The following is a 27219-nucleotide window of genomic DNA, read 5'->3' as shown; positions in this document are numbered from 1 at the left end:
CATCAGAGAACTAGAGAACATTGCCCTTTGATGATGGGTAAAATTGACCATGTATGATATTAGGGGCCACTTAAACAGAAGTGGGTATATGCTGGAAACAATGCATTTGATTGAAACTGGGGAGAAATGTGGGGTGGCAGGGACATATAAAAAATATATATATTATTTTTGTTCTCAAAGCGTCCTTTGCCTGTGGTAACATGGAATAAACTCTCTTTGTAAGCGTACTGTCTATCTCCCTGCATGTGCCGTAAGCATACGTTAGTTACAACCACCTGCAGAGCGCGTCGGCAGAGTTGCCCAGCATGTGGCATCTCTCTTTGCCTTTAGGTTGTTCCCAGCTACAAGTGTAGTCAGAAACTAGAAAGAGGCGAGGGATGAGGGAAATGTCTCATACTGTATGTGATCTGAGCTACCATTTGCACTATACAGCAATTGCAGTTGTTTTTTAGTATGGATAGAAAACTGCATCTTTGCATGTCATTTGCAAATGTTTTCTGTATGCTTATGTAGTTAGTGGATTGTGTAGCCTATTTCCTATGCTGGGGTTTGTCTTAATATTTTCAGTTCACACAAATTATAATGAACAAAAACACATTATTGGCTTTAATTGTATCGTTAATAACCAGTGCTTGTTTTTTTGTAATTTGGTTGTACCCACCCCTTTAAAATATTATGGGTTTGACTATTTGTTCATTTGACTTTGTCTCTCTCTGTCTCTTCCTCTCTCTATCTCTCTCTGTCTCTCTGTATCTCTCTCTCTCTCTCTCTCTCTCTCTACCACATGTATCAAGTGCTCTGCTGTGTTGGGGAGAAAATAACTTCTATTGTGCTCTGCTGTGTTTTGGATAAACTTCAAAGTATTCTGAAAATAACTTACTTTACCTGGAGGAAACCAGGAAATAGTGTGGAGAGGGTTTCCAGCGCTTAACGCTTTGTTGTAGCAGTCGAACTACAACAAAGAAATAACTACTACATTATGCATTCAAGCAATTATGCCCGGTCTTAACAATACGTCTACCCAACGAGCATTTATACATGCAGCGTTTCATTCAGGAACATGCAGTATACAAAATGTATGAGGCGTAATCACGGAAAATTGGGCTTGTTATCATGAAAGCAATGCCTATGACAACATTGGACCACCTTCAACCTCTAATTTCTATAATATCACAGCAATTTAATTGTCAATGGATGCTGGAGAGCGGGTTATATCTGTCCATCTGATGTGGCCTTTCACATGTAAATTAAAGAGCCTATGAAAGAGGATGTAATTCTTAGTAGGAAATACGCCCTACACACACACACACACACACACACACACACACACACACACACACACTTATTTTCTACATAAGGAGCACAGATTATTTCGGCCCTAGGCTGCAGGCATAGCTGGATAAAAGGCGGTCAAGCGATCGCCCCAGTGACACTAGTAGACAGTGGCAGAGTGTGTTGTTAAAGTAATGCTAAAAGAATGGCAGAAGCAAGGGAGGAATTTGATAGTGCATAATGCATAAGTGGAAACCAGCTACAAGCCTGAGATTCAAAAATGTGTTTATCTGGCTCTGTGCAGGCTGCTTTGGAACGTGTGTGTGTGTGTGTGTGTGTGTGTGTGTGTGTGTGTGTGTGTGTGTGTGTGTGTGTGTGTGTGTGTGTGTGTGTGTGTGTGTGTGTGTGTGTGTGCGTTGACTGATGACCATTAAACATGGTTGTATAGGAACATACCTGTGTAGACTAGTATAGAAATAAACAGACAAACAGACACAGTTTAGTGAAATAAACACTTTACATTTTGGACATTTTTCATTCATACTAGTATAAAAGAAGACCTATACTATTAAGGAAGCAAAATAACTAAAGTGTTAACCTATAGTGTCTCCCCTTGATTTTAATTATTTTACATCTTATGTGTACGTTTAAAACACAGAAACTGAGCAGAAACGGCATAAAAAAATCAAAAGTGTTGGATTTCATTGATGAGGTGTATAATATCCCTTTACGCTACAATGTCCTCATAGTCCTGTGGTTTCTCTGTAGGGTGCAGGACCTGAGAGAGCTGGGCGAGCTGTCTCCACACTGGGACAACTTAAGAAAAGAAGTGATGACTCGATACGGAGGAATCATCAGCTCCTATCAAGACACTCTGGCTGACCTGGACAAGATTACTGGTAAGACTGCACCTGCTGCTACATGGCTTTTTAAAGATAACTTTTTGTCAATTTTGCTTAATTAGACAGATAAAGAGATAAAATGGGGTAGAGAGGGGAATGACATGCAGAGAACGACCCGGGTTATATTCCAGGTCTGCTGTGAGGAGGACTGAGCCTCTATGGGGAGGGGGGTTGTACATTTTACATTCATAACTGTGTCCACAAGTACAGTAAATTGGTGTTTTTCACAAAATCTTTACAAACACACTTGGTTATGAAACACTTCCAACTTTTTTGGAGTGTCCTTGGTTTTGGTTTCACAGCTTTCTCGAGTGTCGGTGCTTGGATACGATTGTCCCTTTTTTTCCATTTTTTTGTCCTTGGTCGCACCGGAAAGCTTTTTGTCATCTCTCCGAAAGATTGGAAGTCAACATCGTGACTGCTGTTGTGTGGAAACAGTAGAGTGCCTGGCTATTGTTTGCAGATGGCACCGCATACCTTATCACTCAACCAACTCTTTCTCTCTCTTTTCAGAAGAATAGTTAATATTTATTTTTTTGTAAAGAAATAAATATATCAGCCTTGGTACAGATGAGAGTAGTATCTTGTTGTTCTATTTAACTGCTTCCTGTTAAATAGTTCCCATAGCAACAGCGGATTCATCAGGGGCCGTTTAATTGTGTTGGTTTCCATGGCATGGGCCCCTTCTGTTTTTTGTTCAAATAAAGGTTTGCGGTCTGCATGAAAACGAATACAAATCTCTGCCAAGTGCAAACAGAAACATGAGCCCCGCATCTCGTTTACTAAATATTCAATGTTTGTTCTACTTGGTATGCAAATATTTGTTGTGCACTTTTTGCAAAATATTTTACATAATAATATGAATTCACTCAGTTAGCTTTTATGTGAACACAGAAAGTAATTGCGCTGTTTTCTCCTTTGCTTCTAACATCAAATACGTTTTTTTTTTAAATGTATTAAGAAATACGTAGGTTATGCATACTCACATCACAAACAGCGTAAATACACACTGTTGTATATTTATATATATTTATATGCATATATACTGTATATATACTGTAAATAAAAAAATCCCTTCTGTATATGCATCCACGAGTCCTCAAAGCACTGACAAAGGTTATTGTACAAAACAACAGATGTCCGTTGTACTGTCATCATATGCCTCTGTCCTCAACTGAACTCATTATAATTATTACAAATAAAAAAGAAATGAATAGCAACAACAAAAACAGACATTGAAGAGTTCCTAAAGTGATCAGTCACTTAGGATATGTGTCTTACTCATCCCATAATCTCTTGCTTTGCATATTTTTTTGCTTTGCTAAGGGGAACAATATTGCTGCTGGTTCATTTTAGTCAGATTTTCTCTTATCCCCATAATGAGATGTTTGTCGCTGTAGTTTGGTTGCTGATAGTAGCTGATGGGGGCTGAGCCTCTTCGCCGTGAGGGAGGGAATAGATAATGTGGCCTTGGTCGTGATTGTTTGTGACAAGGCCCTTGTGTGGCCCAGATGCTGCCACACTCGGAGGACAACTCACCCCTCTAATCTAGCCCTGCATGCACTCACTTAATAGGATTGCAGAAATGGCTTAACAAATTGGGTGGGCAAACTGCTACAGATTAATTATTTGTGTGTAATATCATCAAAAAAAAGTTGAGGCAGAGGCAAAAAGAGAGAAGCAGTGGAGGTAGGTTGAGTGTGGTTTGCCACCATGAACAACATATAATACAACACAGAAATACAAGAATACAATTAGCAACATAAAACAAGCAAGGTCAATATGGGAGCACAATGAATCCACAAACACAGCTAAATTAACTATTAGGAGTGCAAATTAGCAATGTGCAAGATTGTCTTCCATTTGCCAGTGTGCCATATTACTACAAACAGTCATCAACAACGATAAATATAAATACAGCCGCATTAAATCTAATCGAATCAAATCAGCAGTCCTGATTTAAAACGCCGTGCTGCTGCATAATAGGAGCCGTTGTTTGTTGTTGCTTTCAAAACGATCATCATGTAAGAACTAAATGTAGTCAGGATGCGTTAGGTCTATAAATAGCCAAACTAAATTGATTGAAAGATGCCCCCCGCTGTGTAGAGTTAATATTTTCTACATGTTTTATTCTGTTTTCAAAATACAGTAGTTGGGTTTTGGCTCTGAATGCTGCTGCTTGTCCTTAAATAGGATTACTGATGCATTTATATTCATTAGCTGACTGTAAAGCGCATGTAATTTAAGGTCAACCCTGAGTCATAGGGATTTTCATGCACAAAAGGAAGATTCAGTGGTCTGGGTGCAAATTTCGTTTTTGTTTTCGTATAAAAAGGACAAATATATATATATATGGAAATCTGCTGGAGAAACAGCTGGTAGTGGAGTCAGAAGAGCAGCAGGCAAAGCAGTCCGCTGGGAGCTTGAGTCAAGAGTCCCCATGACGCTCACTGATTTCATTTGATCCATTTTTAATGATGAGCTGACCTCAGTGCACACTTCAAATGCTTCTAATAACTCTATTCCATTCGTAAATTAATCATCCCTACTTTCAGTGTTTAGCAGCAGGCAAATCAAAGGCACAAGATGTGATTCTGTTAGCGCGGTAGTGTTTCTTGGATCTCCACTACTGCTGAGATTTTCCTCCGGTCACTCTTCATCTATGCGATAACTACTAATTTATAGTTTTATATAGTGCGTAACTTTTTCATATTTTGAAAATCAGTCACATTCGAGCCATCGCCAAACGAGTTGACACAAAGTTGATTGAGCCAATCAGGTCCAGAAAACTCTCAATGTAGTTCTCAGTATGGCAGCATTCAAATGAGAAAATGAAATGAAAAACAAACTGGTGTCGCCCCCCAGACACTGGCGCAGGAGCTCAAGAAGCTCCGGAAAAATGTTTGATTTGTTGATTCTACTGCTAAGAAAAAATCCTGGACGTACAGCAGAAGGTAAAAAATCCATGCGCAATCAACGAAGGCTTACCTCTTGTAGATGTGTCAACAGTGTTGTTGTTATTCCTCAGAATCCCTCAAGGAGACAACAGAAGTTGTGCACTATAACTTTAAGGCGCAGGATCGTATCTTATTTGCATTAGATCAGTAGTCTCTGCAGTATTTTGCCTCTGGGTGAAGATGTTTCATTTTGCAGTTTTCTACAGTCAGCAATACAAAATAGGAACAGTAGAGAAAAGCCAGGTGGATATAATAGCCAAATTGTTAAAAGACAAAAATTGGATGAAAGTTTTTTTTTTTTAAATTGCTTTAAATTGTACATTCTGACATGACTCACTGGTCCAACTCGGTGCTCACCCAGCATGTGTCCAATCCTCCTCTATGTCTACAAACATATCTAACCGTGGATTGATTTAAAAGGCCTGCTGTGCTACCAGCGCCCAAGGAGCATGAAGATGAAACCCTTAACATGCTTAAACAGACATCCATTGATCTGACTGACTTCACTTAGAAGCCACTGTGCCTGGAGTTTGTGATCTTAGTTTTTTTTTCTTTTTCTTCTCGGCTTGACTTCAGGTCTAAAAGCATAGGATATCAGTAGCTCCTCTTCTGGAGGGATCACATGAGAACCAGAAAAGAGCAAAGAAATGTCGGGAAAGATTAAAAGCACAGATAGTGGACAGATGTTGGTCATCGCTGCTGGCACACACACGGCCCCTTCTGTCACAAAGCCAAACCCACCTGGGCAAACAGATGGGGATCTGATATGACTAATTTATTTAACCTACAACGGTCACTTGCTCGATTAGCCCGGTCCCCAGAGCTCTACAGTGAGAGCCAGCCAAACAGAGATGACAGCCCACGCTCTGACGTTAATGGCAGCCTTTGGAAACAGCTTCTCCAGGCATGGGAATGTGTTGATGTAGTAGTGTGGAGCTATGGATGGGTTGGCTGCTGGATCTCTATGAGATCGCTAAGCACAGGAATACACTATTAGACAAAACATTACTTATAAAATGATGATAATATTGGGCCCTATATCTAATTAGTGATACAGAACATAACACATCCATAGTAAACTCAAACTGTATTATTGACATCGTAAACAGTAGAGAATGTCTTAAAGGTAAAGAGTGTAGAGGGAATTTGCATTTTTTATAACAAACTTTGTAGAAATGGAATTTGATATTTCTAAGTATGTTTTAATAAGTGTATAATCGCTTGAAAATAAAAGTAGTAGAATGAGGTTTTATATCTTCATAGGAGTGTTATGCACCGCCATGTTTGAACGCCATGTTTACAGTTGCAGAGAACAGACAAACTGTGTTTTAAAAAAATTTAGATACAAAACCATATTTTTAAGGCAAATTTATTTTCTAACTACTACCTTCTCAGTGGCTCTCGTAAATCTGTGCTGTGTTCTACACCTCCTTTTCCGAGGTGGAGAATCCCCCCCACACATAGTGTGTGCTCAGTAAATCCAGTGGAGTATGTAATTAACCAATGTTAACATGTCTCCTCCTTTGAAAGTTCTGATCCTCCTTTAAATGCATTTGCAATGAGGAGAGAGGCTTGCAAACACTAACGTAAACGGGAGACTTCAGCCCCGGTGCATCTGCTTGATAAATTCAACATAAGCCAAAGAAAATCTGTTCTTTTACGGCACTTTCCAACACGTGGAGCTTATGTTTTGGTCTTCGTTATATTTAGTCGACAGATTGTATACTCAGCGGTTAGAAATGGCATCTGTTTACATTTGTACGTTGGTTAGAATCAGCAAATCTGTTAACCCCTTTGGAAGAAATCTAGGTTGTTTTTTCAGTGCGTGAAAACGTGCCACATCGCCATAAAGTGTTATCCATTTCCATGGTAACATATTTGAGCTTGAGTGGTTTGCTAGTTTCAACATTATGGTGTTGAAGTGGATCCGCTTTTATGTTTAGCCAACCCGCTAAATTGTGTTAGCAATACATGGCAGGTAACATAGACCTTCTGCAGCACTGAGCACTGTAGTGTATGTAGTGTACCACTTTTTCAGTTCTTCTAAACACAAAGCAGAGCTATTTTGCATATCAGATAACAGAGCTGGAATGGTATGGTTATTCTTTGTCAGTGTGTTGCGATTAAAATAAATAGATTATGAGCTAGTTCCTTCTCAAATACACGTCACACAAATGGCTTGATTTGGATATTGTGATAAAAAAAAATAATATGTACATGTATAAATATTAACATTAATAAGACACATGCGAATGTAACGGTCTATGCGGTGCTTAGCTGGCCATCTGATAGGCTAATAGGGCTGTGATGTATAAAAATGCTTCACTTATAGTAAAAAATTAACAGGAGCCACTCAAACACATGCATTTGCATATTTGCACTCTTCCATGGCAGTGATTTGCATTTAACGATTAACATCATTGTCCTCTATCACTTCTGCATGTAACCTTCACTAGATCAGCTTCTACTGGCTTTGTAACTCAAACTTAAAATGCCTTCAGATAGCGAATTCAAAGTCAAGTGTCTTAAAAGAGGATTTCATTAAAAGTTTTGGTGCCAAACTACAGCATGAAACTTTGTGACATGAAATATGTTTTTGTGTCTCTTTTTGGTCTTCTGAAGCTGTTTGAAGTTACTTGCCTCCACTGGCAAAACAAAACCATAACTTCATCTCAAAGAGGCTCATCAACCCTATTTACATACTGTATTGTAGATTTGAACAGCAAACATGTATTGTCAGATTTCTTTTATTTAACTAAAGGCCCAATAGCCACACACACACACAGAGAGCATTGTTTTGCTGAAAATTTTAATTGGACGTTTTGAGCAAAGCGCCGACTGTAAGGGGCATAAAATCCTGTGTTTAAAGGATTACACTGCACATTAGAGGATGGCATCAAAAAAAAAGTTTATATGCCTGTTAATTGAAACATTCTCTATCTGAAATACGTGGATGTGTGTTAAATTATCTTTCATGGGCATTTCAAATCGCAACGGTTCAGGAGGTCGAACATCGTTTTAATCATAACCCATTGTCATGCAAATAATTATTTGTAGCTGTACGGTTTTGAATGCTAGTAGGGCATGTGTAATTGGTGACATTCTAATTATGTTTTTTTGGGTGGAAAATATAATAGCTGTGTGAATTGGGTTTTATTCATTTGACTATTTGGTTACTTTGTTTTTGGGTATTCTGAAAGCGTACTTATTACGTGACTCAACTCACTGGAAACAGTCTGGATGAAAATAGTCGTAAGGTTTCATACATTCTTTACCACCGTTTTATTTTGAATATTGAGGCAAATGATGTTTTGAAAAACCCCCACACCTACACTAACAATGTATAATACAATCTGTCCTGCCGCTCCTTCCACGAGCTCTAATTCAAATGGATTTTAATTTGTTGCTACGTTTTCCCTCTTGTCACTCAGTTGTTAATTAAGTAGATCTGAAGTCACTCGATTGCAGAAGAGTTTTTTCGTTTCATTGGAAAATCAAAGAGAACATTTGAACATCAATCCAAATGTATCGTCTAATGTTTGCTAATGTGTCTCTGTGTCCCTCTCGGCACATAAACAAGGTAATAAAGAGGATAGCACGTATAAAGCAGTCATGTTGGAACGATCACAGTATAGCCGTAGTGGACCGTAAAGGCTATTCGTAATGATGATTTACATCTTTGAAATCTCCACTAACTCACTTATGTTTTATATAACAATATGACATGTACTTTTTCTCTGTTTAATTTTTAGGTCGTTCCTTCAAGCCGAGCTGCTGCAAAGCGCAGAAATCTCTGGAGTTCATCCCCATAAACTTGCACACCCAGAGGATGAGGGTGACGTGCCCCAGAAAAACAGGTAAGACACTTCTGCTTTAGACTAGTGTTAAAGCTATAGTGCGTAACTTAAAATGTTAATGAAAGTTGGTTGTATTCAAGCCGTCGCCAAACGACTCGACACAAAATTTGATTAAGCCTATCAGCTCCACAAAACTTTCTCAGTATGGCAGCGTTTACAAACTGGTGTCTCTCACCAACATTGGTGCAGGAGCTCAGAAAAATCCTAAGAGGCGCCCAAGAAATGTTTCAGTTGTTGATTCTACTGCAAATAAAAAACCTGGACGTACAGCAGAAGTAACAAAATCCAACACTTTTACATCATGTAAATGGCTGACTGTTTGTGGGGTGACAGAAGTTACGCGCTATCGCTTTTAAGGCTGTTCTAAAAACTTTTACAAACATACTTACATAGGTCAATATCTGCTTTTCCTGAAACTTTAGAACAGAAAAATCAGGTTCTGTGGACAGGTGATTTCATATAACACACATTCTGATAAGCTGCTGTAAATCTCACCAATTATTGTCTTTCTATGGCCGACTTGTCCATCTGTCAGAGATACTCTGTGGATCGAGACAGGGTTGGGTCTAGGTCACCACCAGGGCAGAAAGGTTATAATTACCTTGGCCTGAGAAAGATAGACAAAACACTAATTAAAGCCCTTTTGAGTTTTTGTTTCCCCCATAGAGAAAGACTAGGCCAGCCTCCTCCCCGGCTGCTCTCAATCTGGCAGAGCCTGTCATTGCCCTGGAACTGTCTCAATGTATTAGCGCGACATAACTGCTGCTGCCTCACTATACCTGGGAGTGGGCTCAACTATACACTGGGATGATTGATGGATGGAGTCCAAGACAGACAAACCTTGACATAAACGGTAGTTCTTTCCAGCGACAGTCTCAGAGTTGACACACAATGAGTAAAATAACTGTCTTTCTCTCTGTCAAGAAAAAGAAAATGGGAGAAATCAGATAAAAACGCCCCGCAGAGGAGTTTGTCAATTGATTGATAGACACTCTGATAATTACCCTCTGTGGGCCCAATTCACACCTTGACTGGATTCCAGGCAGCGCTGCTTTAGCCGATGTGTCTGTATGTGTACACTGTACTATGAATACTAAAGAAGAAACTGGAATACCTGTAGTTAACGCAAAGGTTCAGTGTGTAGCATCTATTGGCATTTGTCAGACTTGGTAGAAATGGAATATAATATCAATAAGTATGTGCTTATTAGTGTATGATCGCTTGAAAGTAGAAATAAAATAAAAATGACCTTAGAATGCCACGCCCCATGTTTCTAGAGTAGCACATAACGGACAAACTTTGTGGCTTTACACATTTATTATATATAGTGGGTGTCCGACAGAAAATGCACTTGAAGACGAAGTATTATAGAATAAATAACTAAATACATCTTAACCTCATCACTTGATATTGTGGAAAGACTTGGGGCAGTGGTGGATGACGCCATATTTAGTAACTTAACAGTAATTTTTCCAATAAAGGCAAAAAAATGATATGAATTGTTTGGCGAAACATTTTAAAGTTTGAAAAAGAAAATGTCCCTTCAGTCTGAATATCAGTCTACCTTATGGTTTTGATTTACTGTAATAACCATGTTTGATAGTGAATGACTATTACATTGTACATTTCCGTCGGACTTAAGAAGGAAAAACATTGTATAAATGATTGCAATCAGTCAAGCACAGTATGCACTGGAGCCTGTTCCTCTCAGTTTCCAATTGTAGTCATTTGCCTTATTTTTCCATTTAGATTTTCTGAAGTAATGCCTTCCATTGAGCTCGGCTATGCAATCCACTCAACGACGCCAAACCATTCATTTTCATTTTGTGTATTTGTCATCCAGCAAGAAAAGAAAATCAGCGGGAGAAAGAGACGCTTTGAGCTGAAAACACTATTCATTTGTTTTGCTGGTGACGGCTGGCTGTGTCTTCTGCTTCCAAAATGACAACTGCTAAATATTCCTTAGCCTAAAAAGCTCAATTTGGCAAAGATGGAGGCAAAGGCAGTGTTCGCCACGAATGTGGGTAAAGTAAAATGGATGTTTTTGTCACTTTTGGACAAAACAGGATTGCGGAATGGGTTAAGTTGAATTATAAGCACACTCATCCATCCCTGTCACAATCAATTTGTGCTTTGAGAAGGCAACTGTCCTCGTCAGTGCTTAAACAGCGTGTTCAGTTGTTGATTTGATTTATTGAGAGCATTGGAAGGAAGCGCGGGCAAATCAAGCACAAGGCATTTTGAAAACTCGCCGTTCTATGTAAGTATACTACTGCTGTGGGGAAAACCAATTAAGGGAACTTGGACATCTGAAAACTCTCAGGGCACAAACGTGTGGCAGCCTCAGAGCCTCATGGCCAGGGCACAGGGATAATAATTAATGTGGAAAGCAGAGGGGTAGCAGCGAAGTCCCCACAACAAACCACTATTGGTCTAATGAGGTTTTGTAAAGGGACGTTAGTTAGCCTGTTAGCTGTAATTCAGGTCTCTGTGGCACCCCTTTGGTTCTGTGTTGTGTGTCATTAATTTTGTATTTTCAACTATATTTCAAGCTGTGTTTTTTTTAATGATTGGGGTGTATTTACACTGTTGCTGTCCCAGTGGTGTTCGTTAGCTGACCTGGCACTCAACCCAAACCAAAATATTCACCCTTATAAATCCCTATTCACCTGCAGAACACCTTTTTTTTCCCTGATTTAATTGAGAGCCTCATCCATTACTCATTCAAAACAAGGCCTGTTGTAAGCACCTCTGTGCCCGCCTAGCCGCCTGTGAAGTGTTTATTTACTTTTGACGTCGGCGTGCAAATTGGAATGAAGCACTGTGACATTGGGCCGTCCTCTCTGGTTCAACACGGGACCGACGCTAGTGGAAAATAACCCGAAACGTAGCTGCCGGTGAGGGGGACGCCAAGTAATAGATGGATACAGACACCGTATAAATCTACCTGAAATATGCCGCCTATAACATTTATACCGGCCCCAGTGCAGAATAATGACATGCCTCTTTTGTGTGCATAAATATAGTGTGGGGCTGAAAAATTCCCCGTGTGCAGGTTATAAAAGGTAACACCTTGCAAGGAAATCGGCCGTATAACTTTTGACATTTTAATGTGAACTAAATGCCTAGACACAGCTGCACGGCATATTCAGAAAGATTGAATCAATCCTCGTGCCATTAACTGTTGATGTAAAACTTAGTAGAGGTGTACCTGCAGAGGGTATTTCTTCAAACCGCTGACTCAAAATGATGTTGGCGTTTGAAATTGAAAAACCGACTTTGACAGGGATAGTTTATTTTCTGAATCTCATTTTTCTCACCTCAAGGTCCTGATCAGTGCAGAGGTTTCCAAGGTGCTGCATTATACATGTATTATACATCATACATAAAGCACTCTCTATATTGTATAAGGCACTTTTTGACCTGCATTTCTTGAATGAAAGGAGCTATACAATTAAAAGTGCACTGTGCAGTTTCAAGGGAGGGGGATTTGTTTACATGTGCAGAGCCAGCAGTTTGTTTACTAAATATATTTTCTCTACATATAATTCTTAGTATTGAATAATTATGTCATCATAAATCAAAAAAGTATTTATTTTGAGGCACCTGACACCAAACGGGAGACTAGAATATGTTTGTAAACCAAACTGTGGGCCCAACAACAGTGAAACAGTACCTTCAGTAAGCTTGCTAACTTCAAACAGTGTTCCAGGGTTCACATTTTCCTGTGAGGAAAGTGTTTTTATTCAGTAATGAGAATATACCTTGGAACATTGTAACTTCTCTGACACACCCAAAGTTATATAGTGCACCTTAAAGAGGACCTATTATACTACTTTTCTGGTCTTAATTTCTTGTTTTACACTGCTATAGAGCAACCTGACACGAATCACATCACAAAAAACTATGTAGATTTTCGGGAAGCTCTTTCTCTTATTTTGGCGATCCAGCACGTCCTGTCAACACTTGAGTGTGTGTGCTTCGGCAATCTCCGCTCCCTCCGCCTGTGCATCGGCCATCTCCGCTACCCTCCCCCCCTCCTGCAAACCCCACTCCGTTGTGATTGGTTACCTTCCTTCCGGAACACTTTCAGTGGCGGGAAGCGCGAGCATGGACCTATAAGGGCGCGAGGCAGACGCGAGGCAGACGCGAACAGGGAAGTGACAGCATTACCATACATGGAAACATCCGCGTGGTGACGTCCCAGGGTTACATGCGACGTCACAGGGTTACAAAGGGTTAGACCGCTCTGAACACGTGACTTCTCGACTGGCTAGAATAGTGTCTAGTGCTCTGCACAGACACCCCAGACAGTCAGCAGGGAATACGTCGAAATGCATGTAAGTCATTATTTGATAATTTAGTATGGTTAAGCATGACTATGAATCATCATAACAACGTTTATATCATAAAAGTCAAAAAGCATCATAGGTCCTCTTTAAAGTGTATTATAATTATTTTAAAACCCCTATTTGCTCTGTTTACAGATGCATTCTATGACGTAAACCAAACTATGGGCCCTGCTGCTGTAAACAACAACAGTGAAACAGTAACTTTTAAGATAGATTTGTAACTTCAAACAGTATTCCAGGGATCCCATTTTTATTGTGAAGAAAATAAGAATATACCTTAGAACATTTTAACTTCTCTGACACACCCAAAGTTACATAGTGCACCTTTAAAGTGTATAATTATTATTTTAAAACGACTCTTTCCTCTCTTTACAGATGCGTTCTATGACGTGGTCACCGTGGGTGCTCCTGCAGCCCACTTCCAGGGCTTCAAGTGTGGCGGTCTGCAGCGTCTCCTGAGCAGATATGAAGCAGAGAAAAAGAGGTAAGGGAAATAAACCTCCCTGTCAAACTAGTGCACCATGGTGTAGGAGGAATGTTTCCTAAAGGCTGATTTAATGAAGGACACACGCTAAGTTGGAAAAAAGGTTCGTATCGACAAATGAATTTAACTTGGACATAATTGATAGTGACAGACACATTTGTCCCTGGCCCATGGACTTGATTTTACCAAGCCCCATACAGATACTTAGAGCCGAGAAATGCTGGATTTCGACCGGTACCTCACTGCCTCTGAAAGCTAAAATTTGACTGGAGGCAACGCAGGCATGATGGAAAAGGTTTGTTGATTGGGAGGCAAAACAATTAAAAATTCCTCCTCCTGAAGTTGTAGGTTAACTTGTCACTGAAGAGCAACACTTTTTTGCTGCCAGCTGAAGCTTGCTCTTAACATGAATGAAGAATTTCACATCAAATATTATTACTACAAGCATGTGTAGAGTGCAAATGGACAACACTCCATGAGTAATGACTACCAGATGAGTCTGTGATTCTGGAGTGTTGTAAAAAAAAAAATCATATTTTTCAACATATTCTCCTGCACTTGCTGTAAAAGTAGATTTGAAGAATATTCAAATTGAAAAATAGGTATCAAAAGAAATAAAAACTATAACATCTCAATGGTCCACTCAGGAGCTCTTTGAAGCTTGTGTTGAATATGATGGCTTTTTTTATTTTGCATTAAAGTAGTGTACCAAATACACAAAAATAAAAATGAAACCGTACCACTGTGACAGTGTTACGCCGACCACACACACACATACAAAGATATTTATATATGCACATACACTGACTGAAAGTGCTATTTGGGGCAAGATATCCATATGCCTGGGTCCAACCTGAGATCAGCAGTATCATTTGCATTTTGCTGTCCTTGCCCTTTGGAAAGCAGAATGGAAGGTATATGTCATTGGTGTTCAGTATGTGGTCACTTGAGTGATGCCAGGAGAAATGAAGGGTGATTTTTCCCCCAAAGCTCCCCATAGAGTGCAAAGTCATTACAGAGCATGCCAGATCCAATTAGTTACAGAGTTTGCCGCTCAAGAGAGGAGGCAAGATGGAGTGGGCTGAGGTGTGGCTATGAAATGGATAAGTTGATGGGAAAAATAGTTGGAGGCCCTATGGGCTGATAATGAGAAATAAAGAAAGGACCTCTTTTTTTTTTTTACGCTAAAGTGCACAAGTGAATTTGCCGAAGAAGATGGTCCGTTTTATCTGCTAGCATGAACTGCGATAAGGTTAGCATATTTTTGCAAAAATCCGCTGAAGTGCAATCATCTCCTTTGAATGAGAGATTAGACTTGAGAAAGAAATCCTCCGGGGAGACGGAGCTTTTTGTTTCATATTTGACTTAGCTAATGACTCACTGTAGCTCAAATTTTTCCAATTTTCCGCCTGGCTAACTGACTGCAGCCCTAGTGCTCAGGCTAATCCATGTTTGACCTGGAATGCAAGTCATTTGTCAGTCATCGTCAGAAAAAGGGGAATAAAGTTTCGCTGTGGTTTCGCCAAGTACCCGAAGGGGCCGTTGTAATTATGTTGTATGTTTACTTTAAATGAAGAACATTCCTTATTTTATGGTTTATGGTTTTATTATGAGTGCACTCAGAGGGATAGCTCAGTATTTTTGAAGTGGGGTTGTATGAGGTACTTACTTTATGGAGTTAGGAAGAAACGTCACTGTAGCAGAAGTCAGCATTGTACTATTTGAGAGGGGGTCGGCAGAAAATTGGATTTTTGGCCAAATAGGGTATCGTTCCGCAAATCAGTAGTTAAAAAAATTATTAATTTAACGTATAATTAAACTGCAGCAACGCCATTTCCCTAACAGACTTACTATGCACAAGTACATAACACAACCCCACTTCAAGAATATTGAACTATCCCTTTAATGTCAGAGTCAAGTATAGCAGTCACTTAATTGCACAGAAAGTCAGTGATCTATTTGAGGTAAAGGGAAAAGATACATGTGTGACAGTCAGACTCCCGTCATTATACATCTCCCCGGTATGTCTTCTTGCCCTTTCAGAAGCAGACCTTTTGTAATCACATTTAATAAAAAGGGAACAGGCGGCCAGATGTGAGACTTGGCTTTTCAACCTGAGATTAATTCATCACAGTGTAAGGATGGAAAAAGGATTGAGAAAGGGGAGAAAAAGGAGAAGCTGAGCACAGAGGTGTTACCAGGGGGGAATGAAATAGCCATTTGTCTTTGTTCCCCCGGACACTGGAAGAGAATGGGGAGGTGGAGGGGGGTTCTTTCTAGATCCATTAAAAACCTGCATTGGCCAAAACTTGGCAATGACCAGAGTAGGCAATGTAGTTTGTCTCTCAGGATGAGCCAGGACAGAGTATAATCAATAGCTTACACTTAGTATTCCTCCAGAAGACCCTGCACATGTATACACAGGGCACTCGCATTTATCTTTCATTAATGCATGCAGTCCCATTTAAATGGCTGTTTTAAAAGTCACCGCATTTTTATCCTTTTTTAATTGAACCCTATAGACAGAGCTGTGGATATGCTGAGGTGGTCTAATCTCTCATTAACAGTCTGCTTTGAATTATTCAGATAATCTCCATAACGATGCAACACACTTTATTTTTAGAGATAGATTGTGTAGTAACCTGAACATTGGCAATTCTCTCCTACCTGGACTGATGTTGTGAAAGCTATAGTGCGTAACTTCTGTCACCCCCATGACGAATTCTGAGCAAATACAACAACACTGTTGGCGCATCTACATGAGGTAAAGCCTTTGGTGATCATGAATGGATTTTATTCCTTCTGCTGTACGTCTAGGTTTTTTCTTAGCAGTAGAATCAACAACTGAAACATTTCTTGGGCGCTTCTTGGGATTTTTTCAGAGCTCCTGCGCCAGTGTCATAGCCTGGTGCTACCAGACCATCGTACTTCATTTCATTGACTACTGAAGGGAAAATTTAATTTGGCCGGAAGTAGGCGGGCGGGCGGAGCCAGGCTACCAGTGTCAGAGGGCGACACCAGTTTGTATACACTGCTATACTGAGAAATAAAGAGGGTTTTGTTGAGCTGATCGGCTTAATCAACTTTGCGTCAACTGATTTGGCGATATCTTGAATGTAACCGACATTCATTGAAAAGTTACGCACTATAGCTTTATCGTGTCTTATGAGTTTTTATTACACATGTACGGGAGTAGGAGATATACACTAGTATATGGTTTGGCTTGTGAACAGTCTTTTAGGAGAAAGCTATAAAGTCCTGTTTGTAAGGTCAGCTGCTGTGCTTAGTTGGGGCCGAAGCTGTGCAGCAGAGCTCCTCTCTACATGTGTCTTTGGATTCTGTCTGTCTGGGTGTAACGGAGAGGAAGGAAGCCCTGTCACTTTGACCCAGCCGCCTGTGTGCCCGAATGACACATTTCTGGCTCACAGAGAAGTGGTTGAAACTAACATTGCACAAACTTAATAGTGTCTCTTGGGGGTTGATGTTCAGAATATAATGTGACTAGCAGCATGTTGTCCAATAAAAAATCTCTCTCTCCAAGGATTACTGTGTGTGTTCAGGGACTGGGACATTGGTTGGCAGTGGCTGGGAGTGCGTGCCGATGGACAGAAGCTTTTTAGTTAGTTGTGTGTGTGCCTGTTCTGGAGTCAGCCTGCTCCAGGTTGAGAGAGGGGCGCTGGCACTAGCCTTGAGGCGTATCCGCTCTCAGATCAGGATCTCTAGCTTGTGTCTGAATCTCTCAGGGGAAACTGTTGGCTGTTATTCTGAGAATTTTTGTAAGACCGTTGCCCAGTGGAGGATTCAGCAGCAGATGGAGTTTCTGCAGTCGAAAGAATCTGGTTTGAGTTCATATCTTCCAACATGTTTCCATAGCGGGCTGAGGATAATCTTTACGAAGCCATGTGGCAGTGTTCTGGTGAAGGAACTGTTATTAAGACGTGAAGTCAGCGATTCCGGAAAATGGTTTGTTGTTGTAATCAGTGAAAATCTGTGTTTGCGCAAAAGAAATCATGAGTTAATACACAGCCTAGGCTCTGTAAACGGGTAAAACTAGCTATGGTGGGGCCTTTTGTTTACATACGCTTTGTTTACGCGCCCGTTTACATAGCTTAGGCTGTGTATTTCCACTGGATATTTGTTCATAGCACCACACACACACAGTACGGTCAGGTAGCGGATCATGGGGAGATATTCACTGATATTTGACACAAAGTGATTTTGACAACAAGCCTTCTCCAGAATGGCTGACTCCACCTTTAAAGCGTGCTGTCTGGATGATGAAGGAGGCTTTGGCAGTCACCTGGAGCGCTGCCGGCTCTTTGCTGACGTAGCTGCATTTTATCCCTGCTGGCTGACAGCGGCAGGCCACAAGCTCTTCATTCATTTCCTCTCCAGTGTTAATTAATGGAGATGCCGGCTTAATGAGGCCTTTGGGCCCAGCGGTGTTCTCCCTCTCATTACTGGTATAAACCAAGTCCTATTGATCATTTAGGAAAACCAAGAAGCTGGTTGCTGCTGGTTTAGTAACCTGTTAGAAGACTTAACTGTGAGCATGTGGATTAGGGATGTAAATATCTGGTTTCAGTCTGCCACTATACGACTTCCATCGTTTCAATTTAGGCGCCTGCAGTCGATATTAGACGATATCTTATATGCCCATTTAACATGAACTGTTACATTCATATCAACTCACAAAAAAATATATATTTTTTTTTTACAATTTTATTTCTGAGCTCTTCCAGATTATAAATGAAAAACAAACTAAAATGTTTTTATTGGAAATAGTATCACACACAGACGTGCAGAGAGATAGTCAAATTTCTTTATGCATCGATGTTTGGGCTTTGCATCGATACGGTTCTAACTTCACCAATAAATCGATATGTAATTCTATATCGATGTATCGTTACACTCTTAATGTGGATAATGTTATTTTCCCTGGTGAATCAGGGCTGTCTGTCTGTGTGAAACTTGAATTGAAAGAAGATTTCATAATGCAACCCACAGTCAAGTACTCTATACATAATGTGCAGACGGAATGGCAGCCCATCTTCAGTGTTTTCATGACTGGCGGTGTGTGGTGCACCCAATGTGCACATGGAAATGAGGAGGCATTGAGAAGAATCCATTATCATACATTATCAATGAGTGTCTTGGGTCCGACAAGAATTACCTCTAAAAGCATAAAAGCATTTGCTCTCCCAACAATGGTGTTCCGACATCACGTAATAGAGTCTGGAGGTGCTACACCTGAAAGGAAACGTATATTCAAGTTGCAAAGTAGTACAAGTACAGAGGTAGTGTAGCTCAAACTTGCCTCCAAGGCCAGACTGGAAAATTAATTTGGAATCGGGAATGGGTGTCTTCGATCAGCTTACATGTGTTGACCTATACATGTATGAGTTCACTAAAATGACCATACTGAATATGGTTTATGACAAAAATATCACAAAACACAGATTCCCCATGTACAATGCATTGCTGACAGGCTGCCATACGGTGTAAGTATGCTGGTCACTATTAAGAAAATGAGTGTGATAATAAATCCTTGTTTAAAATGTATGTGCGCTGTCTAATGGTGTCTGCGCAAATAATCCTCTTTCGGTCACTGTAGCTCCACTTTGAGATAATTGCGGTGAAATACAATTTGTGAGCACACTTGAGAGCTCTCCCAAAGTCTGCATACATGTAGGGATTTTTTTGGAACATGAAAAAATAGCGTTTTTCCACAGTAAAATTCAACTTGTACATCAATTTGGTTTCAAAACTCCAAAGACAACCTTGTAGACCGATGTGTTAGTCATTAGTTTGTCCCTTTAGGCTAAAAAAACAAGAAAAATCAGTTCACTTGAAATGCTCTGTAGTGCATGTATGCAAATGTGTTCTAATGAGTCTCCGGGGTCTTTAGACATACATATACATATTCATAAAGAGTGTGTAGACTAAAAAGTTGACATAGTTGCTGGACAAATGGCTCACACACTCATGTTATGAATATCAATAAACATTAACATACAGTAAACACAGGGGTTGTACACAATCAAAACAACCTCTGGCGTAAAGATTCACAGCATGGGTCCTGTCAGCAGGAATTGTTGAAACCTATACTAATACAAAAAGGCATGTAACGTTTTCTTTTGTTTTCAAAGAATTTTCCACTTCCCCTGTAATCATTACAGATAATAGAATGCCTCAAGGCAAAACAAAGCCATTGATTCCAATCAAACAGAATGGTCTGATAAAATGGCGAATTTATTAGAAAGAAATGTTTACCTTGAAAGAAATCCATCCAGATCTCGACTTGAAATGGGTCTACCATCAAACAAAGAGTAAATAACAAGTTCTGCTGGGAGCTTTTTTAATCAAAAGTATAAAGTATTTGAAAAGTAGGAGGCCTTTTATGAGTTCATGTGTGCAGTGAGTCTAGGCTAAGTCCTGCCAACAGAAGACCCCAGACAAGTAGAAAGATTTTATGCTTTTGGATTTATTCCATTATTAATATATCATGTACGACAATGACATTACCGCAAGGATCAATAACCACCTCTCTGACACACACATTCAACCACAGATTAATATTCCAAGCTCCACACATGTAGGCCAAGTATTTTTTTTACAGATTTTGTATTGGTTTGTATTGTACTTGTTTGTGTCCACCTCCTGTCTCTACTGGCACCATGTTTTAAAAAGCTTGGCAAACACAGCGCTCCCCCCAAATGACATCAGGGATTATAAATATACCCGGGGTTTGAAATCACAATCAGATAGTGGTGTGCAACATCCCCGTTGGCCTTTAATTAACTCTGAATTCACAAATGTATTCTGTTTTTTTTTTGTTTGTTTTTACCTTTGTATGGTTTTGCTCCCATGGTAGACCTGTTTGGACTGACAGCAATGCTGATGAGGCAATTAAAGTGCCTTTGCCATAGCCAGCCTTGGAGGGGATCAATTCCGTCCTGTAGCATCAGGTGGTCGCTCCCAACATTCATTATTGCCTCTGCATAGGCTCTCTAATGGGATCGGATTTGTACTTATGAGTCAACGGTGCTTTTATTTGAATCGCAGTATAGCCCAAGTAAATGTCCTCTTCCGACCACTTTCCCCTCTATTTTGAAGTATCTCTATTGTTGCAGTCCTGTAGAGGGCTCCTTCTCTTTAGTTCCGCATAATGTATTCAAATGAATGTACAATCAAAGGGAATCAAGGGGTTTTACAGACTTTACTTTGTTAGAATAGAATACATTATTTTATTGTCATGGTTCATTGTACAACGAAATTGGATGCAATCATTTCAGTGCAAACATCAGAGAAGTGTTTAACATGTAAGTAGATATAAAAGAGCCTCTATAACACTGAAAAAGAGACAAAAAGCAAGTAAAATGATATAAACACAACACACCACACATACAAGACATTCGCTGCATGATTCATCCTTAATATTATTCAAATAGCGTTAAGTGCAGTTATGGCTTTTTGATTAAAAACTGTTTTTCAATCTGTTTGTTCGTGTTTTAATTGTCGGAGGGCAGCAGTTCAAACAGAGAGTGTCTGTGGTGAGATGGATATTTTAGTTTAGCTCTGGGCTTTATGAGGCAGCGGGAACTGTAGCTGAACTGTTTCTGCAGATTATTTAATAATGGTTTTCTTTGTGGATGAAATCTCGAGCATGTGAAGGTGACTGTATCAGATGTCTGCCAGAGACGGTGGTGCTGTATGGGGTGAAGGTTTTCACACTGTCTGCCCTGTGTCTCTGTCTCACTTAGTGATTCTTTTGATTTAGCTTTGAGCTTGTGGGTGGCAGTCCTCCAGGGGACTCATTAGCTGTAACAACAAGGCCAATATTTTTAAAAGTTAGCCGGTCAAAGACGTAGTTATGTGCCTTGTACCTTCTATACAGAACGCCTCATTTCATAAGTCTTTCAGATTTTCATTCTTATTGAAACTTCAGGTCGTGTTGTTCCACACAGGTCGACTTCTAAGGGGAAACACTTTCTTTTCCCTTAATATTTCCCAAAATATTAGCGGTGCTGCAGAGAATATTGTATTATGGCAGCTCTTTGCTCATGCCAATTATGCCTTAGGATCTGCCTCTGGGGTCTGGCCTACATAGAGGCTTGCAGAGCTGACTCTAAACTAGCTGGGAGGGTTGCAAATGATGGTGGCAGGAAGTCAAAAGGAAACTCATTGAAAGTCACTGGAATTTTACCGGGGAGAACGTTTGATCGGAGTGATTTTGCACCGAGTCGAGGAGCTGACAAAAGGTGTTTTCGTCTGAGATTAAATAGCTCGCTATAAATGAAGGGAGAGGGATTCATTATTCATAAAGCTAAAATGGGTTGACATTGGACTGCAGGTCCAATTTGACAAGTTCACGCTGGGTACCTGGAAAGAGTTACTGCTGTACATTTGTAGCCAAAAAAGCAACAAATGGTGGTGATGGCTTAGCGGAAAGTTGTGCTGACCAGTAACCATGAGGTCGCTAGTTTGATCCCCGGCATCGGACAAGAGGATGTTAGTTGTAAAACAAGTGGTGGCTGGTATTACATCTATGGTGCCCACCATCTCTACCATTATGTCCTTGAGCAAGGCACTTGACCCCAGCACTACTCCAGGCGGCGCTGTACTTTAGCTGACCCTGCGCGAGGACCCCCTTTGGAGAGTGGTGTGAGACGGGATATGCGAAAAGACACATTTCAATACAGCCTTGTGTTAATCAACCTATTAATAAATGTATCTTAAACTGAACTTAAAATAATGACTCAGAAATGTGTGCAGGATGATCTTGTGTTATATAGTAAACGAAAAACATTGAAAAACATTATTTTCTTTGGTTTGTTGTTACTTGCCCTCCACACTCAATGGCCATTTCAGATTGTATAACACATTTTTGAACAGATGAGAAAATAGTCGCTGTAAAGATTTCCAGCAGTTGTTACTGTAGATAACAATGAGAGCTTCCCCCATGTACATGTTTTTTCAGTCCCCTTCCTCAAAGAGAGCCACACTGTGTTTGATTATTTCATGTTGTCAGGTTACACCTTTTGATGTAAGGTCAATACAATCAGGTGCTATTGCTGGCTATGAAAAAAGCTTGTTATTCACAGCGGGGCGCTCAGGCTAAACAAAGGGATTGTATAGGGGCGTTTTTTGCACAAAGCAACTAGGAATGGTGCACCACATAGGCCACAAACAGTAATACTAATATAATATATTTGATGTGTTCAATATGTAAGTGTTTTATGATAATAATCTTTGTTACAGATGCTATGCTTGGTCTGACCACAAAAAATATTGGCATAGAAAAGCGCAAGCTTTTACTTAAAGACTACAAGAAACTTTTAAATGTTAATGAAACAATCACCCTTTACCTCTCCTTTAGCTTTTAGATATTCATTTTTGTAAACATACTGTATATGAAAAATAAATATTAAAAGAAATACAGTATATTTATATAATAAATTAAATACAATTATAGATAAATGGATGTAAAACAAATAGATTTGTTTATAATAATAGCATTAAAAATAAAAATGATATATAAAATAAACAACGAATTGATGTTTTGATGATGTATTTTACCCCTTCTTCCCCGCAGCTTCAGCACTGCGTACCAGTGTATCTACTACTCTCCAGAGCTCACAGCCAAAGCCCATGAGGTCCTGAGCACCATGAGCCTGCTGCAGCCTCTCATCAGCAGCCTGGCAGACCAGCTGCTGCGGGCCGCACAGGACCACTCTGCCCTGGGACTCACTGAGGCTCTCAAGAACCTGTCTGACAAGGTGAGCACAACCCAAAAACCCCTTCACACACACACACACACACACAAACCTTCAAGTCCCCCTGCATGTTCCCTTTGTTCCTCTGTAGGTGCTGCAATACTCAACAACTCAACTGTTATTCTTGGACATTTCACCAATCACCGTCAGCTAATTCCTCAGCTTTATAAAAAAAAGTTTTAGCCTAATCTTTACCTGTAGCGATAAGTTCTTTTAAATCTTAAAGTAAACTCGTCCAAAACATATGTAATGATTTGCTGAGGGGTTCTATAACCAATAACTTTTTTTCTGGTAGGCTACACTTCCACAATCTGTGGAGTTTTTAAGGTCTATGTATTGGCTTCAACTGACTGTGAAACTTTAAATGCTTACTTAACTTCTCAGAGGAGTGACTCGATACCAGCTCTGGTAATTGCCTTCAACTAGTTTAATTGCGAGCTAAATCTGCAAATTTATAAATTCTCAATATAATTATAAAAGTGCGGTGGGTAAAGGGATCTGGCGTCTTTCCAGAAAAGACTTGTTAGAAAGGGAATGTTTTCATTAGTGTATAATCACTTGAAAATAAAACTTTATTTATTATTACCCTAAAATGAGCCTTTTATATCAACATAAGGGCCACCATGGTCCACCGCCATGTTTCTATAGTAGCACAGGACGTACAAACTGAAAGGCCTTGGGCGATTTTATTTACTGTATAATGGCTGTCCGCCGTAAATGGACCTGTTGGAAGACGAAGAAGAAGTACCATAGAATTATTAAGTTAGGTGTTAGCAAGGAAGCGTTGCAATCTAGAACTTTCGACTAGATGACGGCAAAATTCTGCTGTATTACACACTGTACCTTTAAATCTTCGTATCCTGCAGTTGCTTGGACACGGTTGCATGGCACACACTAAGCAGACAACCTCGGGAGAAAAACTCATAACTCATCGTATAGAAGCCAAACCAACAAAAGCGAGTAGCAGCCTGGAGGTTTATGGAGTTGGAGGCGTTTTTTATCAGTGTAATTAATGAATTACATCTGGTGCTGTCAGATTGCAATCTGTTGAGGGAGACATTGTTTTTGCCACAGTGGAATAGAGCCCAATCAGCTTCGCCTAATTGGTACATTCGCTCTGTCACCACTTCCTCTCATCCTTGATTAGACATGCACACACTGGCCACGTAAACCCCTGCCCTGGTCAGCACAAGCAGAGGGCTGCTCTCTGATTAAGATCTCAAGCTGTGTGTCTGTGTCTGTGTGTGTGTGTGTCTGTGTGTGTGTGTGTGTGTGTGTGTGTGTGTGTGTGTGTGTGTGTGTGTGTGTGTGTGTGTGTGTGTGTGTGTGTGTGTGTGTGTGTGTGTGCATGCGTGCGTTTGTTTGAGGGGTTATGGAGGTGTGAAATTGTGTGTTTTGTATGTCTTTTAAAGCTGGTGTCAATTGGCATCACTCTCTTCAAGCCTCAAATCCTCCAATCATGAACAGCAACCCCTTTTCACGTTTTCCATCAGTAATTACTCCACAGACACACGCATAGACATATGCGCTCACATACACACACAGACTCTAGTGGTCTAATCAGTTTTGTTTATATAGCACACAATCACACATTTCCCTCACAAGACTTCAATTTGGGAAATGTTTTTATTAGCTTAGTACATATCTGTCCATTAAACAATAGGCTAGCCAGGAGCAATTGCAATGCATTCCATGCCAGTTTTTTTTTTACAGAATTATCAAGCACTACATACTAATGCTGCTACAAGTAGTTGATCTGCCCACAACAGTCAGAATCTGCAGGCGCTTGGTTCATGTTATGAACTGACTTACCAAGAAACATTAAATAGGAATTGACATAGAGAGACATACACACACTTAAAAAAAAATAAAAAAATAAACTCTGTGCTCAAACTTAAGAGGTAGGTATTTGATATCCTTCTCACACACACATACATAAAGCTGGATGCATTTGAGAGTGTGTCTCTGCAGTGTGAGTGTGAAGTTTTTCCTCAAAAGAGAGAGAGAGAGAGAGAGAGAGAGAGAGAGAGAGAGAGAGAGAGAGAGAGAGACTCACCTTCGGAGAATCTGGGAAACATGAAACAGCTACAGACTTTTTATTTCTTGGTTCACAGTGACTGCAAGACTGGGAGCCTAATACAACATTTCACTCCCTAACACTTCTCCTTGGCACATTCTAAAATTAGCATTATTGGACACAGCACAGCAGATGCGTTTTTTTTCTTCTTGTCTTTACATGGTATAATGATTCTGTTGATGAAGATAATAATAATTTCGCTCTGATGATAATCACAGTGAAATGGCGATTGCAACGCATCTCCAACCCCCTCCCTCCAGATGTTTCCTAGGACAAGTTAAGCATTTCGAGCTGTAATCATTACGTGGGAAAAAGAGCTGCCGATTTGATGGTTCCATGCATGATTATGTTGAATTATGGATGTGTAGAGGTGATATACGCAATAATGACTGAGTGTCCTCACAGCCAAGTGCCTTTGGAATCTGACCAGCTCTTTCCTTTTCAGCGTTCTCACCTCTCCAGTGAAGTTATGTAAGGTGAAACAAGCTCTATTTTTAACTCCAAAATCCTCCTCTCATCCTTGAGGGTAAAAAACTGTTCTAAAACCATTTCAGGGTGAATAGATTTCTTCAGTTTTCTCTTCTTTCTTTCTTTCAGATCAAACGTAACTTTCTTTCTTTTTTCCCCGCAGCCCACAGAGGTACTTTCTGACTTCTGCTCAGTCAAGATCACATCAGCAGATATATAGTGAAATAAAAGACTTAGCAACAGAATTCTTCCCCTGGGGGATTTTCAGCGTTTTTAGATCTTTAAAAACGGGTAGGTGTAGATGAGCTAGGCTAAGGCGTATAGTCTTTGCACTAGGAGGAGCAAAGTTGCTTTCGGTTTAGCCTTGGTGAAAAAAATGAAGTTACGGTGCTTTTCTCCTGTGCCCAAAGGAGGGTAGGTCTGATAGTTTCCCATTTGAACACAAGATCTATATGGATCCTATAGTTCAGTTTGTCTTTTTTATTTATTGTTTTGTAAGATCATTTTTGGGCCATTTTATGCTTTATTAGACAGTTTTGGAGAAACAGAGATGAAATGGGGAAGAAAGGGGAATGACATGCAGAGAACGACCACGGGCTGGACTCGAACCCGTAGTCTGCTGCTTCTGAGGAATGAGCCTCTATGTTTTTCTACACTTTGCTGTACATTCTGATCTTAAAGGATATATGTTTCTCGGTACTTGCTGAATATTTATTTAGGGATGTTAATAAATGATTGGTTTGTTGATTGATATTCTTCTTTCTTAACATAATAAACTCCCCTTTTACCCACAACGGAAATGCATGGATCGCATTAAATAGAAAATATGAATAAAAAAGTTATTTGTATGAGCACACACTGGCTTAGTCAAATACATGAGTTCTCTGACCCTGTGGTTAAGAAGTGCAAATATGACCCAGATTGTTTTAAATACAGTGTGTGGCTTTGTTCATCTCAGGCAAAGACAATGAATAATACATGGTCTCATAGATATGAAAATTAACATTGAGGTCAGATAAGCAGAGTTCAATTTGAATATGAATTAACATTTGGAATTTCTATTTCCTGTTAAAG

The 27219-nt window shown here is 39.9% G+C and overlaps 1 protein-coding gene across 2 annotated transcripts in view; it reads left to right on the top strand.

Annotated features, from left to right (window-relative positions):
• Positions 1-27219, top strand: part of inpp4b (inositol polyphosphate-4-phosphatase type II B) — a 99112-nt gene that overhangs the window by 45456 nt on the left and 26437 nt on the right. For both annotated transcript variants that reach the window (XM_080028675.1, XM_080028676.1), the window contains exons 6-9: positions 2041-2171; positions 8884-8988; positions 13716-13824; positions 23420-23603. In XM_080028675.1, the coding sequence (XP_079884801.1) occupies positions 2041-2171; positions 8884-8988; positions 13716-13824; positions 23420-23603 (529 nt within the window). The remainder of the gene's footprint in view (positions 1-2040; positions 2172-8883; positions 8989-13715; positions 13825-23419; positions 23604-27219) is intronic.

Source organism: Ammodytes marinus (genome assembly GCF_949987685.1).
Source record: "Ammodytes marinus genome assembly, chromosome: 6".
Taxonomy (NCBI): domain Eukaryota; kingdom Metazoa; phylum Chordata; class Actinopteri; order Uranoscopiformes; family Ammodytidae; genus Ammodytes; species Ammodytes marinus.
The sequence above is the reverse complement of the archived record's forward strand: the minus strand, read 5'-3'. Positions and strand labels throughout refer to the sequence as shown.